Source organism: Protopterus annectens, chromosome 2.part1, assembly GCF_019279795.1.
Source record: "Protopterus annectens isolate FY-2018-M chromosome 2.part1, PAN1.0, whole genome shotgun sequence".
NCBI classification, from domain to species: Eukaryota; Metazoa; Chordata; order Ceratodontiformes; family Protopteridae; genus Protopterus; species Protopterus annectens.
The window spans coordinates 1,665,910,766-1,665,932,197 of NC_056729.1; the positions used below are offsets into that span (position 1 = coordinate 1,665,910,766).

At 39.0% G+C, this 21,432-nt stretch overlaps 1 protein-coding gene across 3 annotated transcripts in view; it reads right to left on the minus strand.

Annotated features, from left to right (window-relative positions):
* Positions 1-20,830, minus strand: part of PLEKHN1 (pleckstrin homology domain containing N1) — a 186,306-nt gene extending 165,476 nt beyond the window's left edge. For all 3 annotated transcript variants that reach the window (XM_044063094.1, XM_044063095.1, XM_044063093.1), the window contains exons 1-2: positions 20,682-20,830; positions 18,657-18,750 (exon numbers count right to left, since the gene is read on the minus strand). In XM_044063094.1, coding sequence (XP_043919029.1) covers positions 18,657-18,750; positions 20,682-20,758 — 171 coding nt within the window. In that variant the 5' untranslated portion in view covers positions 20,759-20,830. The remainder of the gene's footprint in view (positions 1-18,656; positions 18,751-20,681) is intronic.
* Between the last annotated feature and the right edge of the window lie 602 nt (positions 20,831-21,432).

Consider the following 21,432-nt stretch of genomic DNA (forward strand, 5'->3'; position numbering starts at 1 on the left):
GATATGCTCAGAGCTAGTTCAAAATGATGTGAAGATTACTGATCCTACAGACATTGCCAACATACTGGCTGACAGGTTCAGTGCAAACTTCTCCCCTCCCCCAAAAGGAGAGATATCTATACCAAATGATTGCAGCCCCCAAACATCTCCAGCGCCCAAGTGAGAACTGCTCTCTCCAAAGCAAAAACACAGCATCCATGGGACCTGATGGTGTCCCCGGCTGTGTGCTCCATGAACTCAATGAGGAATTAAACCCACAGCTAGGACAGCTGTTTAATCAAAGTCTTACCTCTGGATACGCACTCCAGGAGTGGCGCACTGCAACTGTGGTACCACTTCACAAAGGCGGTGCCTCCACCGACCCTGGAAATTACCGCCCATTAGCTTGACAAGCCTTATCTGCAAAGCCATGGAGAGGATCATAATGGACCTCATAAATAAAGACATAGGGAATTTGCAGACTTTGGATCCAACCCAGTTTGGCTTTGTCAAAGGCAGATCATGCCTTTTAAACTTGGTTGACTTTTTCAAACAGTCACCAAAGCCATTGATGAGGGAAAGGCAGTCCATACAGCCTACCTCGATCTGGCTAAGGCCTTCGATACAATACCCCACTGGTATCATTGAAAAACTCATCAGCTTAAATGTCAACCCATACATCACAAGATGGGTTGCAAACTGGCTGAGTGACAGAACCCACAGGGTCAGAGTTGCTGGCGCCATGTCAGACTCAAAGCCTGTCACAAGTGGTGTCCCACAGGGCTCAGTCCTGGGCCCACTCTTGTTTGGCATCTACTTTTCCAAGTACAAGCAAACACAGGAGGGTTATGGCTGACAAAGTTTGCAGATGACTGCAAACTGGGCCATAGTAGAAAACACATCTGACACAGATATCCTTCAGAAGGGTCTCACAGAAACGGATAACTGGTGCCAGAGCCACGGCCTAAAGTTAAATGCCAAAAATGCATAGTCATACCCTTCGGGAAAAACAAGGTTACCCCTAGCTACCAAATAGGTGGCAATCCACTGAGCACAGAAGAAGTTATCAGGGACCTGGGGACCCAGGTTGATAGTAGTCTGTCATTCGACACCCATGTAGCTAAAGTAGTTAGGAAGACCTTCTACATTGCCCACCTTATCATGAAGGGATTCTCATCTAGATCAAGGGAGGTCATAGTCTCCCTTTACTCATCACTCATCAGACCAATGATTGAGTACAATGCCCCATTCGGAATGTATCTGACCCGACACTTGCAGCAGCTGGAGAGGCCACAAAAGTTCCTCACCAAAAGGATAAAGGGTCTCAAAAATCTGTCCTATGCTGCCCGACTGAAAGAACTCCAGCTCTATTCAGTCGCCACCGCTTGCTCAGAGGTGACCTTTGCCTAACATACAAGGCCATGTCAAACCCAGATTTGATGAATATGCTTCACCTCAAAAAATCTAGATCCATCAGAGCCACAAGGGCGGGAGACTTAAACCTTGACACGGCTATCAATAGGACGTGCTGGAGGGATAGATTCATCACCCAAAGACTCCCTATGCTGTGGAACAAAATCCCGGTACATGTGAGGCAGAGCACCTCGCTGGCCTTGTTCAAGAGAAATCTTGACCAATGGATGGGAGATCGCAGATATACCCCAGGGATTACCTCAGTGTTATTGCTCGACAGAGGCACAGCAAAATAATGGGTATAGTTCCCCATACTAAAGGGGTGGCGTAAGCCACAAAACGATGGGCTAGGCTTGTAAATGCCCTCGGGCAGATAGCCTAGTATGAACCTATGAACCTATGAACCTATGAACTCCACTTTCCTTTCTGTTGCTTGCTGATTGCTTTTCTTCACTTTCCCCACCACTAGCATGGGTCAGCCTGCTCTGTTCACCCTCTCTCCACTCAGACATCACTCTACTCCCCTACCCCACCCCCAATGCTAACCAACCCCACTACTCGGACATTTATTTTAACTTCACCACACCCACCACCTTCAATTACCTAATGAGTAACCCCACTGTATACCCACCCAAATACACTCCCGAATAACCCCCTGCCTCATATCCTCCTCCTACCAGCTCCTATTTACCACTAAAGAATATGCTTAACTCACTTGCCCCACTAAATTATTTCTCCAACTTACTCCTACCTACCAAGCAACCCTCTATTCAACTTCTACCCTTTTTTTGGTTTGTCTCATCCTACTTAGTACTAAAGCTCTTAAGGACTAATTCAAAAGTTAGCCTTCTAGCCCATAAACTAAAATACGTCTCTCAACATCTTAAGTTACACAATGTTATTCTGTAACATATCCCTCCTAAGTTTTCTCTTCCTGGCCACTCACTTAACAACCTTTCACAATGAGTTAGCCACAACCTACCCCTCACCTACCACTACACTTCCCCTGTCACCCCACAATACACCCATGAACAGTAACATAGTGCCAAATCTCTTCAAAATCAAAACAGAATTTTTCACATATAGGTATGCACATCATATTACTACCCCCAGCTAGTTTAAAAATATACTAAACTAACATTAAAACATTCAAACCCATTCCTTTATTCAATATCACACCTTAAATTTAGTGGTGATGTCCACCCAAATCCTGGCATCAAACAGGACCTTTGCACACCATCCCACTCACTAACTCATACTGCTACTCCCACTCACTAACTCATACTGCTACTATTCTAACCCACACAGGATCCAACCTATTTCTTCTCAACATGAATCTTAGGAGTCTAGCAAATAAAATACATGACTGGCATGCTTCTCACTTACACTATTCCTCTGATATAGCAGTTCTAACCAAAACCTGGGTGAAACCTGGGATAAGCGACAATGAAATTCTAACCTCAGGCTACAGCATCCACAGACTAGACAGGATAAACACACACAGTGGAAGAATAGCTATTACATATAAAAATACACTCAAATTAGAACACTTAGAACCAAACCTACCAGTGTTCAACAATGCAGAGATACTATTTTGAAGACTCAAAACAAATCCCAATAAACATCTAACTATTACAGCAACTTACATCCCTCTTGGAAACAACCCCACTATAATTTAGGAATTTCTTCACTCGTTATCCTTAGCATTTCCACAGGAAACCATAATAATGGGAGATTTCAATACTGACTGGTCCACCTGCACCTCAGGCAACCCCTCTAACTTCATCAACGTGCACGAACTCTCTCAACTAATACGATGCCCAACAAAAATCAATAAAAACACCAACAGACAGTCAATTTTAGATTGGATCCTAGCCAACAAACCTTCACATGCCTACCAATCAGGCTGCCTCCCTGATAGCATCAGTGATCTCCTCCCTACCTACCTGCTAAGATAATGTCTGCACCCCACAAAAAATATTTTATATAGACAAATTTGCAACAAAAAAAAAACTTCTCACCTTAAACACTTGCTTCCATCCTCCAGCATCTGACTTGGCCCCACTAAGTTCACTCCCCTTTGACTCTGCCATAGATTACTTCAATAACACATTCCTAGACACATTAAATGGACTAGCTCCAACTATAACTATAAGGGTAAAATCAAATTATACTTCCTGGCTAACAAAAGGTACTAAACAGTTACTCAAACTTAAAGATAAAGTCTGGCCACTATATCAAGCCAACAAAAATAAGCAACCCTAGATTACTACCAGCAACTAAGAAACAAAGCCAAAAAGCAGATCAAGACTAATAAAAAAACATACTACAGTGTCATCCAACAAAAACACCAGAACAATCCACAAAAAAATCTGGACTGCCATAAAACAACTTCTACAACCTGGACAATCCTAGAATCCAACCCCTACAACTACAAATACCACAGACAGCCTAGCTATTCAATTTAGTACATACTTTACTAATTCCATACTATCTGTAATCAAAAATAGCACTAATGCTGCACTAACCATACCACTAATGTTCCACTAACCATGCCACTAATACTCTACTAACCATACCACTAAGAACTAGTGATACTTTCAATATCCTCTCTTTCAAACCCATTCAAACCAGTATCACAAAAAAATGCTCAGCAATCTAAAACCTACATCCCTTTCTGCTGACAATTTACCTGCCAAACATCTGAATCTGGCTGCAGATGCTATCTCTTATCCTGTCTCTATATTAATTAATCACTCTATCACAGAAAAATATGTTCTTAAAATTTGGAAAATATCCCACATCATTCCATTACAAAAAGGTGGAACCTCTACAGAGCTCTCTAACTATAGGCCAATAACAATTTTATCTTCACTAGCCACAATTCTAGACAGATGTATTCACACCCAGCTCATGAATTACCTACTATGTAATAATCTTCCAATACCCAGCATGGCTTCTGACCCAATCATAGTACCACTACTGCCCTTCTAAGTTTCACCAACACAATCAACCAATTCAAAACTAAAAGTCATCTAGTATCTTCCATCTTCCTAATCTGTCCAAAGCATTCAATACCATCTCCCATCAAAAACCCCTCACTGAACTTTCAACCTAAGACCTCAGCCACTCCACATGTCTCTTAACACTCCCATAAGTCACCACACCATACCTACTCCAAACCTCTCTCTCTCTCTCTCTCTCTCTCTCTCTCTCTCAGTACTTCCTTTCTGCTGTCTCTCTGTCTCCTCCTTTAAACGGTCCTCTTATCTTACTCCTAATCATCCTCACTTTATGTTCCATGTATAAGTCTGTCAATACAAATATGCCCTTCTATGTCTTAGACCATTTTTTATATACTAGAAATGTTATCTCTACCTGGATCATGGAAACTTAATATATGTGACTTTTAATATGTTTGTATTATCCTTTCTATGTAAATGCCTGTCCATTGATATGTATTTTTATCCTCCTTATGAATATAACATGTTTGCCTTGAAACTTGTAACTACTTTATTTCTGTACATAATGTACTATTATTGTTTACTTTGTCTTGGAGCTTTTCTCCCTGGGCCTCCGCAGAAAATGGGCTTGTGCCCATTCGGACTTTCCCAGTAAACAAATGTTGACTAAATTTTAATAAAACTTGCTAAAATAATGGTTGAATTAAAATATGCACATAATGTATATCTGAAAATGAAATAATAAAGAATAAGAACACATTTCTGTAATAGTTAAGACGAAGCCTGCACAAAAAAAAAATGAATGCGTCTATGAGGCTGCCAGCCCAGCTATCTAAAATTTTGTAAATAATTCTGTCACTTGTGAAATATTAATATGATAAATATGCTTGTCTTACAAATGTAAGAAAACTATATGTTATGTGGATATTAAACTACTGGTGCAGAAGTGTGTGTTGAACTGTATGTTATGTACTGAGCTTCAAGAATATGACCACAGTGTACACTACTGGAAAAGAACAGGAATGTATATAAACTATATGCCTATGCAAATGTATGTTTTGATGGTAGGGGCTGGAACATAAAGAGTAAACTTGCAAACCCTCAAGAAAAACAAAGAGTTTTATGACTGTGTTTATCTCAGTTTCAATGCAGCTAGGAGACAGGATGTTTACAGCTAGAAGTTTCTTTCTATTGTCTGGAAACAGAAATAATTGCAAGTTTCAAATGTAAAAGTGTTTAACTGTTTTATGACTTCCAGTTCTATGCAAACTTTTGAGAGATAACTATTTTTCACAGAGAAATGTTAAATTCTGTTGGTATCTGTTAGCCTGGGAACTGAAGGCAAGTGACAAATAGTGATGTTGTCCAGTTGACCCAACAGTAATGTGTTGTTCTTAATTTAAGAACTATCCCTCAGAGAAAGTCTGGGCATTTTGTGTTTGGTTTTGGACCTGGCAAGAACATCCACTCATCTGCATTTGCCTTGCTAATATTAAGTACTAGATTAAAGAAATCTCTCTTAGAGATAGGTAGGGATATAGTAACATTAGTTTAAATGTTTTCTGTATTTATGTGAGACTGTCCTTCTATGTTATTTTAAAATATTTCCTGTGATTTTGAACTCTGCTGTCACTGTGCTGAGTTATTCATAGGTTCATATGTTCATAGGTGTGTGCTAGGCTAATAGCTCTGGGGCCTTTACATGCTTAGCCATATGATTATCCTAGCATAGTGCTACTCGACCTTAGTTCCCAGTGCCTTTGTTGAGTAGAGCCACTGGTATTATCCCTGGGGAGATAGGTTCATAGATTGAGTATTATCTTGCTCTTTTATTATTTATTATTAAATCTATTTAAACCTTTTAATTATGGCTGGTTTGTTTAGAGATAGTTAAGTCTTACAGTACTTGCATATGTATTTGGTGACACTGTATAAGCCACTCTAATAGCATTGAAAGTCTTGGTCACACTTACCATTTGGATAATAGTAACATCACACAGTAGGATTGGTCACCCTTTGGAAAGGGCCTTATAGTAGTTGATAAAGAGCTGGTTGGTGGCAGTGATAACTATATTTTAGTCTGGGCAGAAGGGGTCATAGCTAGTAAACCTGTGCCATCCTTTCACAGGAGTGTGTGTGTGTTTGTACATAAAAAATCTCAAAGTATTTGTGTCAGCTACTTGGGCAGAGACATGAAGCATTGGTTGGACAGAGAGGGTGCTGGAGGTTTTGACTTGACCACTCGGCTGAGATCTTAACCCTATAGCTGTGCCAGTGGGGAGTCTTATTGGGGATCTGGAGAAAGAGGGAGAGACCAGGCCCAGACTGACTGTGATCTCTGTGTGCTCTTAAGGGAAATTGTACTTTACTGTGTGTGTGCTTGTCATCCTCCCAATGTGCACGTCCCACACTGATGCTAGTGGTGAGGATTGAAGCTCTTTAATTACTGGGCCAGTGCAGGGGCGTCACAGCATCTATAAGTTATGTATAGTGATAAACCTATTCAAAATAATTTCATTTTCCCATGCTTGTTTTATGCAGTTCAGGGTCACAGGGAAACAAAAGCCTATCCCAGGAAGCAGTGAGCAGCATCCAGCAGGAACAAGTCCTCGACTGGATAGTTCATTCCAAGAATATATACAGTACACATACCTACAGACAATTTGGAATATTGCATATCACCTACCCACTTCTCTTTTGGATGTTTCAGAGGGCTAACAGAAGCTGCAAACAAGCTTCATCTTGTAGGCTTGGATTTTATTCCCTCAGTTTTCATTTACCTACTCTATGACTTTGAACAATTCACTTAACTAAACAATGCTCCCAAGTACCCTTGGAAAGAGATTTATACTTAAAGGGTTTACCTAGCTAAACAAATAAAATAAAGTATAAACATGGGTGGAAACTAGATAGCCTAAAAACAAAAAAAAAAAAACACAGACACAGAAAGAGACAAACAGACTCTGGAGAAAGGCACCTAAACCACTAACAACAACAATAACTGCTGTACGAACATTCCACACCTTTTTCCAATATAGCCTGTGTAGAATACTGTCACAGCAAAACAGGCAAAAAGTAGATGAAATGAAGAAGTGAGGAAAGTACAGGAGGTTAGCAATATCAGGAAGTGGGCAAAGAAATAGGAAGATTGTATGGTGGGTCATCACGTACTGTAGCTAACCCAATCACCTCTCCTTATATGATTTGTTTTAAAAGTCTTTTGTTATTATACGCACACTTTTCAGAATTCTGCTACACTGCTTCTCTCCTTTGTTATGTCTTCTCTACAGGTTGCCAACTGCATATTGTCTGAGCTTCAGGTGCCAGAATCATAGGTGCTGATGATCAGCATGCCGATGGTGGCCTGCCATTTGAAATCATCTTTGGTGTAGTTTCTTTGTGTTCACTGGCAGTAATTCCTTTGTTTTGGGAGACTTCTTCTTCTGAAACTTTCTGCAACAATGAAGTTGATTCATAAAGGTTCAGGGAATATGAATATGGCATATGGGTAAGGTTGTGCAGAGGACAAACACCTACATTCTGAGTTTTCACCTTTCTATATTTTGAATAATTGTATTCAGCAATGTGATTCATAGTATTTTTGTAATTTTAGATTACATAGTGAAACTCTGTGTTACTCCATAATACATTTTAGGTGATGCCAGTGTAATACCCTAATTTTTGTTTGAATTGTGATTTTTTTCTCTCCAATGCATGACAGCATGGTGGCTTAGTCATAAAATCTGTGTCTCACAGAGTCTGTAAATAGTTTTGCATGTTCGGCCTGTGTCCATGTAGATTGTCTCCAGGTACTCCAGTGCCATTTTCATCTTACCGCCCCAAAACATTCTGGTTGCCAATTAAATGACATTCACACACACACACACACACACACACACACACACACACACACCATACAAACACACACACACACACACACACACACACACACGCACACACACACACACATACACACACACACACACACACACACAAACACACACACACACACACACACACACACACACACACACACACACACACCATACAAACACACCACACACACACACACACACACACACACACACGCACACACATGCACATGCACACATCACACACACACACACACGCACGCACACACGCGCACACACGTGCACACACACACACACACACACACACACACACACACACATATAAGCATACACACACACACACACACATGCATGCACACGCGTGCACACACACACACACACACACACACACACACACACACACACACACACACACACACACACCCTTTAATTCCCAGAGTCAAATTTATATCCATAATCCTTTGCAGGTTCGACATTCATTGTAGTGCACATTCATCTTCTGGAAAATGTTTGATCAAATTTGCTTTTGAGCATTTGCCAGTGAACCATTCACATACATCCTCATGGCCATGGACACAGATGCAAAGGGTCTGAGAAAGACCACTTCACTATACAGATAACAAATAAATAAAAAAAATAAACAGCATTTGCTTTACCTAACATAAGCTTTCAGATTTATTAATATCTACCATAGCAGAGTAGCTGATTAATGACCCTGGCTCACCATTACCAATGTATTATACACTGCAAAATCCAGCCATTACAGAAGACTACAGTCAAGAATAAAATGCAATAGTCACAAAAATGTAAACTCTGCAACAAAATGCACAGTGTTCTCACATGTTTCTCACTAGGGCCACAGATGGACCTAATCCTCTCAGGCAAAAAAAAAAAAAAAAAAAAAAAACAACAGTTAAAATTCTTTATATATACATCTTTAAATATTCTTAATTTCGGCTCCCTATTACGTTGTCGTAGACGCAGGTTGTCGAATGTGTCTTTGTTGAACTGAAAAGTGCGAAAAGGCAAAATAGCGAAGCGGCTTTTCATCAAATTCTTTCCCTGGGAAAGAATTAGTTTGCCCGCTTTCGCTCCTTTGCCTTTTTGGCACTGTAGTGTGATTTCAGTGTTGGTATACTTATATTTAAGTAGGGGGGGTGAGGGGGGTGCAGACCCCCATGTTGAGGTTGCCCCCCACATTATGTAATGTTTTACAGTTTTTTTTGTTTTGTTTTGTTATTTGTTTCGGAATCGCTGTTCTGAAGTTTCGATATTGTAAGCTTTCGCTTACATGGGGTCGATTATGTGCCGTTTGCTCTTCTGAGCCTGCGATATCATAATATAGACCCTTAATTTCTGTTGTAGAGCATATGTAAGTATCACATAGTCAACTAAATGATGATTAAACCCAATGAACATTTGATTAAATGAAGTCTAAGTAAGTTGAATTCAGTGTATGAGATTCAACCAAATGTGATTCTTCTATATGACATGTACCTAAAATTTGGATGAGTGCACTTTGGAATGACCTGCAGAAATGTCTGCATTATGCACATTCCTCCACAACCTTACCTGCATATTGGTGAGCACTATACAAATTGTGGCTTGGGAACCAAAGAAAAGATACCAGGGTGTGTTGCCCATATCCCTTGCTTTGCATGGAACTTACCAGAGGAGGGGGTGTCATTTCGGAAGGGCAGGAATTTTAGGAAAAACATCAGCCATGAGACATACATTAAATTGTTACCTGCTACCTTACATGTTTTATTGACTGCTAGAATGGCGTATGACCCTATGAAGGTGATTAGGAAATGTACTATGGTCTGCCAAGGTTACAAGTTTGTCTCTACTGATCTGAATATACTCATAAAGGTAATGAGATGCAAACAAGCTGCATTTAACAGATCTTGGCTTAACTCCCACAACCTCCACATAGAAACTATGATAGAGAGAATGCACTTAAGCAGACCAGGGTCCCCAGGTTAATCCTGACAACTGGCAGTTGTGCCTAGTAGGTCATACCAGGTTTAACAAAGGCAGTAAAATAATAAATAACACATTCTAATTTAGTGACAGCTTGTTAAGTTGCCCTAGGAAGTATCTCATCCAGCCCTCCCCCTTGAAGCAAATAAGCACATCTGTCATAAAAAAAACATTTCTAGGATGTCACATGTGTAGGCTATGTGCAGCCCTTTACACGCCCTTCTGGATAACAGGTTATTTAAATAATGTTAAGACACTTTGTAATATACTACAGAGATGTTAAGAAAGAGCTACAGTCCAAGTAGCCCTGAGGCTTTACTATCATTAAACTTGCAAGACTCCTAATATATTATTAAAAAACAGGAGAGAGTTTATGAGACAAAGAAGCTTTTGTCTTAAGTAATCTCCATGACACCCTTAGTGACAACATAACGCCATCTACAATTTATTATTCAGTATTATGTATTTAATTTATGAGCAACATTAGTAGCTCAACAGGAAAAGGACTCCTCTTTGATATCAGAAAGATCAGAATGCTTTGAGTTAGATTCCCACATCAGATGATTGTTTTCAGTTCTGATATTCCTAAGGTGCCATGTTTTACTAGTGATGTTAAACTGAAGTCCCTTCTTTATGGTTTTGATCATAGTTCAGTCTCACAAGCAGAAAATGTCCCCGTGTCCCTGGTCAAATTTCACCTAGTCATTATGAATACACATTAGGTCTTCAATGAAAATAGGCTCTGTCTAGTGGAAATAACTTGGTTAAGAAACTTAAGCAAATAAATAAACTGTATTAACGGAGTTTGTCTTGTTGAGCCAATGGATCCCTTACGATGGAGATAGCCAGGGAAAAGCACCGCATTATAAACTTATGCCCATTTTTAAAACTTACTATTAAAGAAGACAGCTGGTCTGTCCTATGCAATATATCTTTGGGAGTGCAAAAGCAAAGAGGAGTACCAGAGAAATCTCAAATGAATGCAAGGAGAACCTCACTCTGACGGCATAAAAAGGCAAGAATCAAATCTTACAACCCAGAGCTAAGACAAAACAGCAGTATTAACCGGAAAATTGATTTCTACTTTTCTAATTCCATTATACTCGGCCCTCATCAGACCAGTAATAGAGTACAGTGCTCCCTTTTGCATGTACCTCACCAGACACCTGCAACAATTGGAGACACCACAGAGGTTTCTCACCAAGAAATTGCAGGGTGGACAAAACAAGTCATATGCGGAAAGACTGAAAACCCTGTCAGTGTATTCTGTCTCTGACAGATTGCTAAGGGCTGACCTGTGCCTGGCTTACAGGGCAGTCTCTTACCTGGCCCTGATGGAAATGCTACACATTCGTAAATCAAACTGCAGGAGGGTCACTCACTCCAGGGATCTTAACCTAGCCTCTGACATGAACAGATTATGCTGGAGAGAGAGATACATCTCCTAGTGAGTGTCTCTTCTCTTGAACAAGCTCCCAATTCCTGTGAAACAGAACCATCTCTGCCCCTCATCAAGAGCAACCTAGATCAATGGATTGGTGACCACAACTTTACTCAAGGGGTGGTACCCACATCCCTCTTGGACAGAGGAAGTCAGTATTAACTACCACAGACCCTTACCTCTGTGAACTTCACTCACCTGGCCACTGACAACTGGGGCAACTCGAGATAAATATGGCTAGGCTTGTAAGGGATCTAGGGCTGTTAGCCTAGTAACCTTCTATGAACAAGCGATTTATGTTGTATGTGCATTCATTGTTAATTTAGGTTGAAGCTAATGTCTTTCTGTATGTTTGCTGTTATCGTTGAGGCTAATGTCTTTCTGTATGTTTGCTGTTATCAGCAATCTTCCCAGACCTCTCAACTGCCCAGATTTTTAGAGAGTATCCAGATTTTTGCTTCATATCTTAGAACTGTTCCTAAAAACATTTGTGGTTTTCTGGTAAACTATTTAGGATTTATGTCACTAAATAATGTCAGACATTTGAGCTTCAGCTTTTACATCCTCTGGAAAATGCATGCCAGTGCAAAACTTGTTATTCCAGCAACTTTAATAATAATAATAACAGCACCTGTTTGTCAACCAGGTAGACCCACTGGACCCACAGTCCCTTTTCAGTGGAGACAGGAAAAATGTCTGGCTAAGTGACTTGTTCAAGGTCACAAATAGGTAAACAAGGGCTAAGGGAATCAATCCTATATTACAATTCACAACCTTAACCTCTGCCCCAACTGCCGCTGTTAACCTCTAACTTTCTAAGTTTATAAGAACAATACTTAAAGTGTGTCCCTAATTTTGCCCCCCCCCCCATTATTTTCATATTTGTGACAACAAAGACTAATAAAATATGTAAAAATGACTGGTAATTAAATGCAAATTCACTTCAAAAATTTGGAGCAATACATGTATTTATGATCATGAAATTCCATTATATAAAAATCTTAAAGGACCTCTTGATTTTGAGCTGCTCAAAGGTAATCTCTGTCCTTAACCAGTACAACAAATTCTCGACGTAGAAACCATGAAAAGTAAAAGCATTTAACCAAGAGGGTTCCAACTAACAAGTGTGAGCAGCTAACAGTCACTGTAATAAAAGGAAAAGTCTACATGTCAAATAGGATAGCAACTGCGCTTTAATGTAAGTGGGACCATTACCATACAGAGTTCAAGAAATAACCAGCACTTTGAATTGAACCTCAAAGTTAGTAGCAACCAGTGTAGAAGATGCAAAACTGGTTTCATATGTGCAAATCATGAAGCCTCAGTGAACATTCATTTTGCTGTATTCCTGCATCTACATCACCTGAGTTTGGCCTGAGGTGCAACTATCAAGCCCCAGGTAAAGAACATTTCAGTAGTCCAGGAGTAATGAGACAAAGGTATGCAGAACCACAGAGAGATCATCTGATGGGACAAGAAATGTGATTCAGACAACTGAAATTTCAAAAAGAAATAGAGTAACTTTCATAACACCCACCAGAAAAAGTGACAGCTGGTCATGGCAACAGGGGCAAAATATGGGATAAAGGAAGTATGAATAACCATAGCTTCATTCTTACATGAGCAGAATTATTACCTCTCATCTAATTAAGGGTAGTTTATGAAGTTCTTCTGAGTTACAACAGGGAAGATGCATGCTCTTGAGGAAGGAAAGGTTTAAATGAATACAAAGGAAGTAATACCTTAAAGCCTTTCTTCAAATGTCATCTCCAAGTGGGAGAATATACACTGCAGGCAACTTGTGACACAACTGGCAGTTTTCAGAAACCTCACAACAAAAAGGGTAATTAAAAGAGAAATTACTTTCCAAAACTACCCTCAGTGTGTGTTCCAACAGGTAAAAAGCAAACCACTCAAGTACTGTGAAAAATAAACCACAGGAGGCCTGTGAAGGTTACAAAAGGATTCCAGGATCCACAGGGTCAAACAAAGCTAACAGAGGAATGATACTGACAAATGAATTGCACATGGAGTAATACACAAGAGACATGCTTCCACCGTTGTGTTACTACACAGAAATGTAACTTCAGATACAGTGATGTGGCAACTTGTATGACTGTGATTAGTGTCTGTCTTAAGGTTCATGATGCAGTGCAGTGATAATGTAAGTAGACAGACATTTCACAGGTACTCAGCTGACTTGGCTTCAGGGCGTCAGAATTTTGTCTTAATTCATTTGAAAAATTAATATGATTCCAAGTCTGACGTACAATTTCTGACTTTCATTTCACAGTCATTTTTATTTTTTCTATTCATCTTTACATGAAACAGTTATACATATAATGTCTCCATGCCTGCCAGCCATAAAGCCTCCCCCAGTTGTTCCCTGTCATGTGTATCCCCAGTACTATGGCCATAACTGGCAGGAGGGGTGTGATCGTCTAGGCTGCCATGGAGGTAGTTTTCATGTTTCTCAGCATCCTGACAATGACAGTGTTTTGGATAAGGCCTTAATCCCAACACTGGTAGCTGGTCAGCACCTTCAACTACATTCTATGAGGGCTACTGTCAGTGGCTCTAGATCACCAAATCCAAGCCTATAATCTAGCCATTTCAGTTTCATGCAAGCTTTGGCTTGAATGGTGGAGGCTAGCTGACTAGAACCATCACTCCCCCCCCCCCAATATGGATACGCGGCAGCCTCTCACACCCATCCTCCTCCTCTTCTAGTCTCTTTCAGTATCCAGGCTATGAACTGAGCTCAGGGCATCTACAGTAGCATCACAGCTTTATTCCCTCCACACCACAGAAACATAACTAGTACAGTGCTAGCCAGCTGCAAGTCAACACAAAAACATTCCAACAATCTATGTCTCATATGAACTCATGAAATTCATATAAAACATACTAGCACAAAAGCTGTCAGCCTTCTGCTTTTCTGCTTTTAAATGCCAAAGAACCATTACAGTACAGATATGGAGAGCACAGGTATACAAACAACTGTAACACATGTAGAGGAAACAACGTTAACATTAAAACATGTTATTAGATTCAGGAAATAAAGAATTGTCTGTTTTTTAAATAAGCACTGCTAACTTAAATTTGGCTTCCACCTCAACAGAAAAAAAAACTTTGTCAATAAAACTCTGATCTTCGTAAAACAAAACCCATCCCTCACTTTCTTCAAAAAGAATTTGGAAAAATGGATGAGGAACCATAAATTCAATACTGGAGTACTGCCCGTGTCCCTTATGGACATAGGCAGTATGTAAAATGACTCAGGGCTCCAGCACCCTAAGACCCACTGCCCTGATACTACCCCCTCCCATCTCTGGGTAATTAAAATATAATATTGTCATATCCTGGGTATTATTGGCTTGGCTTGTAAAGGCTCATGTGCCATTAGCCCAGTAATCACATACAAACCTATGAATCTATGAAAGTACTTAGCAATACATAGCATCCAAAAAATCAGATTATTGCATGGATGTTAGCATCTTATATTTGCTTCTAATATTCAGGAATGCATTACTGAATTACGTAAAATGTTAAAATGGAAAATGGTTTAGACATAAAATCTAGTCAGGTAGTCAGCATCTGTCTCTTGCTAAACTGATACAGGAACCCTTGCTATTGGTAAAGAAAATAAATGGAAATTCAGAATATTCCTCTTGACGTCCCTGTGGTAACATAATATAAATACATCAAGAAATGTCTGAAAGTCTGCCCCGCCTCCAGTTTATAGACAGTTTGAGATGTAAACTAAGGTACTGGTTTTATTAACTAATATATAGTATTTGTTGTGGGTAATGCAAGGTTTACCCATGGCTGCTGTGGTCTGGTCATTTGGGTGGTAAGGTGAAATAGAACCAAGGAATGAAAGACAGTTAAACTCCAGTCTAACGCACACTGAAAGAATCATTGCCATTAAAAGGGCTGCCCGTGGCAGTCATGAGCTGCTCAAAGCCCCTCTCAGTGGATGTTCCTCTGTATATATTACTGTTGACCACAATGTAATAGATTACATTTATGCAACATAGACGTTTTGGTGGAATTAGAAAGAAATGCAGTAAAAGAGTGTCTGCTATTAATAAGTGCTTACAGAACTGTAGAACTGGGCACACTTATAGTAGCAATTTTTTTTTTTTTATCTAACCACCATTTGTGTGTTTTACCCCTGTCTTAGAGGATAGAATGGTTACTTGACATGAAGATTAAGGGCAAATGACTCTTGTAATTAAACACTCTGTAGTAAGAAAATGGTTTTCTCAATGCATATAAAGGTACTCTAAAAAATTCGTAAGGATGTCTTAAAAGCATCAGGTTTTTCAGCTATATGGCTTATAAATGTCATGAATATTTACCTTTTTCTTTTTAAGTCTTTGTAGATGCATTCAAGCCAATAAAGCCAAACCTCACTAGCTGTGAACATGTATATTTTGGCCTTCTTATGACCTCGTCAGCACAACATAAGTGGACTGTTTGGCTATAGGTTTATAGGTTCATAGGTAGGTACTAGGCTATTAGCCCTAGGTCCTATATAAGCCTAGGCAAAAGGCACCCTGGCTTTCGCCACCCAAGAAAATTATTTTCCTGTGCCATTGTCGAGCAGAGCCACAGAAGTGATCCCCGGGGTGAATTTCCTATCTCCCATCCAATCATCAAGATTTTTCTTGAAGAGTGCTAATGAGAAGCTTTGTTTGACATAGATAGGTAGTTTGCTCCAGAGTATGGAAAGTCTCTGGGACAGGAATCTATCCCTCCAGCATGTTCTGTTTATTGCGTTGTCAAGGTTTAGGTCCCTAAAGCATGTAGCTTGGTGGGATTGGGATTTCTTTAAGTGGAGCATGTCCAAAAGCTCTGGATTTGACATAGCTTTGTGTGTTAGGCAGAGATCGTCTCTGAGTAGGCGATATGCGATGGAGTAAAGCTGCAGTTTTTTGAGATTGTCTGCATAGGGCATCTGTTTGAGGCTGGTAATCCTATTTGTGAGGTATTTCTATGGCCTTTCCAGTTGTTGTAGATGTCTTGTGAGGTACATACCAAAAAGGGCGTTGTACTCTATAATGAGTGATGAGTAGAGGGGAACAATGACCTCTTTTTTCCTGGATGAGAAACCTTTTGTGATGAGGTGTGGCATGTAGAAGGATTTCCTGACTACTGTGGCAATGTGATTATCAAAGGAGAGACTACTGTCCACCTGTGTCCCACGGTCTCTTATCACACTTTCGGTGTTAAGTAGACTACCGCATTTGTGGTAGTTCATGGGTACAGAGTTTTTATCAAAAGGGATGACAATGCACTTTTTGGCATTAAACTTGAGGCCATGGCTTTGACACCAGGCAACTGTCTCAGCGAGGCCCTTTTGTAGGATGTCCACATCTTTTGGAGTTTTGATTATGGTTCCTAGTTTGCAGTCATCTGCGAACTTCATTAGCCAAAGACCTTCTTTGTTAGCCCGTACTTCAGAGAAGTAGATACCAAACAGGAGAGAACCCAGGACTGAACCCTGTGTTACTCCACTTGTCACTGGTCTGAAGTTGGATTTGGAGTATACTTTAGAAACACAGGGTGTTTTTAACCCAGCTGATGTCCATAACAATAAGGTGTGTGCAAACTATCCCAAAACCAAAGAGAAAAAGTCTGACTACCTCTCAACCTCTTACAGCAAGAAATCTGGACAAAGGCACAAATAAACATTTTCTGAATGGTATGAAGTCTGAAACTCAACTGTATGTTATTTTCTGACTTCAGTCCTCAATGATTTGCCAGTGATTTGCCAGAAAAACACAATTTTATGAGCACTAGACCAAAAATATGAGGCAACAATCTGGACATTCTGTAAAAAAATCTGTACAGTTGAGAGGTACTGTGTCACAGACAAACCAGTTAGTGAAAACTACAAGAAAAACCTAACCACTAGTCTTAGTTGGTCATTTGCATATGTCCCATGAGGCTCTATTTCAGGAGGTTTAAGGTACCACATAGTGAAAACTCTAGCTTGGTTAGGTTTTTCTTGTAGTTTTTACTAACTGGTTTGTCAGTGTGACCTTCTTACTCTTTGGTTTATTGTTTAAATCAGCATGCTATCATAATAAAAACTGTAATTAACCAATCACAGTATTGTAATGAACATAATTTCAAAGCTAAGACATTGATGCTTAAAGTACTGTGCATGATATCCAACAGCTTTATTCATTTGCTAATCAGGTAAATAAACTAATCCTCTTAGGTTTTCCAACTTTGAACAAGGTCACAGGAGTGAACAATTCAGACTACTCAGTCAACTGTCATGTTGCTGACAAGTAGAACACATGTAGTGTTTGCACAGTCAGTGCCTAGAACTTAGGCCCGGACCATGGAATTATGAAATACTGTGGCACAATGCATCAAATTATAATTTATTGTCTACAGCAGTGTCAATGACAAATAAAGAATGTCACTCAACGAAAAAAAAAAAATGGAAACAATATTAAGGCAAAAATTAAAACAGGTGGACGGGGCAAGCTGAATATAAACAAGAGTTATACCTTTAATCAAAGCTTGTTTATCTGTGCAAATGACTTCATTTACATCACTCCCGGCAGCTAACTTCTGTTTCAGAATCTTATCTGCTACAGTCTGTTGTTTTCGCATCATAGAGCTACATTGTGCCAGGTAGTTGTGACTCAGAAACAGAATGAATGACTTAGAATGAGTAACCTAGGCCACTCCCATCAAAATGACGCTTGACATGTCTTTGTAATTTACTTGTATGTTCCTAGTATACACACACACACACACACACACACACACACACACACACACACACACACACACACACACATTCACAAACGATCCTTTTGCTGCATTTGAAAGCAGGTTTATAAATTATTCATCTCGTCATTGTGTTGACACCTGTATTATTCAGACATGCTGTCACACCTTTCTAAAGATAAAGTAATATAAAACTTACTCAGATGTTGCTTTCTATTTTATGGCATATTGATCTGCAGGAAAACTTACCATTTCTGTCATGTTAGTTGGAGGAATGAAGAACATGTTGAGAAGGCTAGTTGATTTATCAGGACCGTTGCTTGTTTCCTTTCTGCTACTTTTTCTACACAGAGATCAGCATTGGACAAGCAAATGTGGAAAAAAAACAGTCAGTGCTTGTGAAATACATATACCTCATCTGTGCAATAAAGGCATTTTTTAATATTTTTTATAAAATCCAGTCAGCTTAGTAATATAATTCCAGAAGAAAGTTGGTGCAAAGCTGTATGTTTTTTGTTTATTTAACCTGTTGAATTCCCATTGCATAATAAGCAAAAAGCAAACAGTAAGTTCTACTTCAATTAAACTATGTGCACATCTTGAAGCCTTAGTTTTACACCTTATTTTCTGTATAGCGCTAAAGAACTTCCTAAAGTGCAAGTTGTTATAGTAAACTAAACTTCAGAAAGATATGAAATATGCATTTTCTTAAGGCAAAATGTTGCATATCAAGTCACATCCTGTAGAGCAGGGTTCAAGTCTCACAGTCACCATTTGTGCACTAGGCAGTTCTCAGTAAATTACTTAGGTTATCTTTGAATTTAGGATTGCGTAGCTTGCAAATATTAAATACAGTTATTTATTTATTTTATGTCTTTAATTAATTAAAATACTATGAGGCAGACAGAAATTTCTTTGTCTCAGGAGAGTAGCAGACAATGCGGTCAAACAGCTGCAGCAGCAACTCGCACTTTTTAGCTACTTTGAGTTGGACTAGTTTATTTGTTTTTGTTAGCCCCACAGGGCTCACTAGACAGGTACTACCTGTTTCAGGTGAGACTCGACAGAGTTCTACTTAACAAAGATAATAAAGGCATTCTGTGGCTTGTCCACAGTCTAAAGAAAAAAAAAAAAAACAGTTACCAAAGCAAGTAGTGAGTAGAATCCAAAGCAAAGTCAAACTTATTTAGCAGAGAAATAAATGAGGCTGTAGCAGTCACCCCAGTCAGACTTTCCAGGTAATCAAATGTCAATAAATAAATAAATTATAACATTATTAAACTTATGTAGGGTTTGTCAATATTCTAAATAATCCAACCTATTTCATAAGTAGCTTGACAGCATTGGCGCTTATGATCTGTTCCAGGATGTACTGTTTTTACACTACATAGAAAAAAACACGTGTAATTAAAAAATAGCTGGACAGAAAGATGCAGCTAACAAAAATAAATGTATTCATGGTAAACAAAAATTGTATGATATTTCTGAAAAATCATACATTTATTTAAAAACATGCTTGAAAGTGTGTTCAAAGTATTAGAACCCTGTGCCTTACAGCAAGTTTTGAAAATTCTGAATGGCATAATTTATTGTTGGATACAGGTACCTGGACTGGTCCCAGTAGCCCATTTTCAACCCTAACATCATTACGATAAGCAATAGGTTAAACAAGATAGAAGTAATTACAGACTTAAAGTGGAAGATATGGAAATTCGATCACTAAAATAAAGGTAAATATAGAGCACCAAGTAAATGTGAAGTCTGAAATGCAATGCTGTACACAAGCAGTGTTTACATTAGTAAAAGCATTGCCCGTTCATTTTCAAATCCATCCTGCTGAGAGAACAGCAGAACAGAAACAAATAGTATCTGTGTGGTTTTAACATAATTCCCTTGAAACAGTATCCCAAGCAGGTATTTCATGCATTCAATGTATATTACTGATGTAAAACTGTACTTCGCCTCATATGGTCACATTTCTTTGGCAAAGAAGGAAAAAGTGCAGGAAGTAAGGAAAGTACATGCATATTTAACTAAACACTAAATTAAAATAAACTATACTTTAGCATGGGAGAAGTTGAAAAGCAAACAATATCAGTAAGTTGATAGAAAGTACAAAACAGAGCCCTATATACCTAAACCCCAAATTAAAATGAACTGTACTTTAGTTTTGGAGTAGTTGAAAAGTAAATAATGTCAGTAATGTATAGTTTTCAGCTTAGTTCTAAGATTATCAAAATAACTGGAATATGCATGCGTTATTTATTTATTTACCTTTTTGAAGAATTCCTTCTGCTTCTCCAGGATCCCAGCTTTCTGTGTTGAGGTACACAGGATATGCTATTCCCCATCTGAAAAGTGCTGTATACTCCCTGTGATGTCGCCTTTTCTAGACCCAGACAGATACTGAGCCAAGATGCAGTTAATTACTTTGTGTGAATGTTTGCGCACCTCTGTGTTTCACTCAGACATTCCTCATTTCCGTTCTCATTCTGTATAATGTGGGTGTGTCTCATGAGCAAACAGCCTTTTGGCCAAAGGCCACTTGGAAACCTGAATTTAGGTAACCTAGAGTGAATTCTAAAACACTGCAAAGCTTGTATATGAAGTAAGTTGCACACTGAAATGTTGCAGCAGGCAAACTCTTGTTTTTTTATAGGCAGGTAATTGTTAAAATATAATAAAATCAAAGTAAGAAACTAGTGGAACCAAAACAGCTGTCCAGGAAAATTGCCTATATTTTATTCATTTATCAGTTTAAATATTTATTTTAGAAATATATTATTCTTTATATGTTAACTCAGATATTGTTGCTGTATAATAATATTTTGTTAACTTTATGGAACCTGATTCAGCCTAACATTTTAAATGTGTCTAATTACCCTTCTCCACATCACACATACACAAACATACAGTGGTCTCAGAAATACAGTCACCAAAGAAAGAATGTCACATGATCAGGATATGTTGAGTGGCCCCTACTAGATAAGATGATGTTGAAAGTACTGATGTCATGAGATTAATA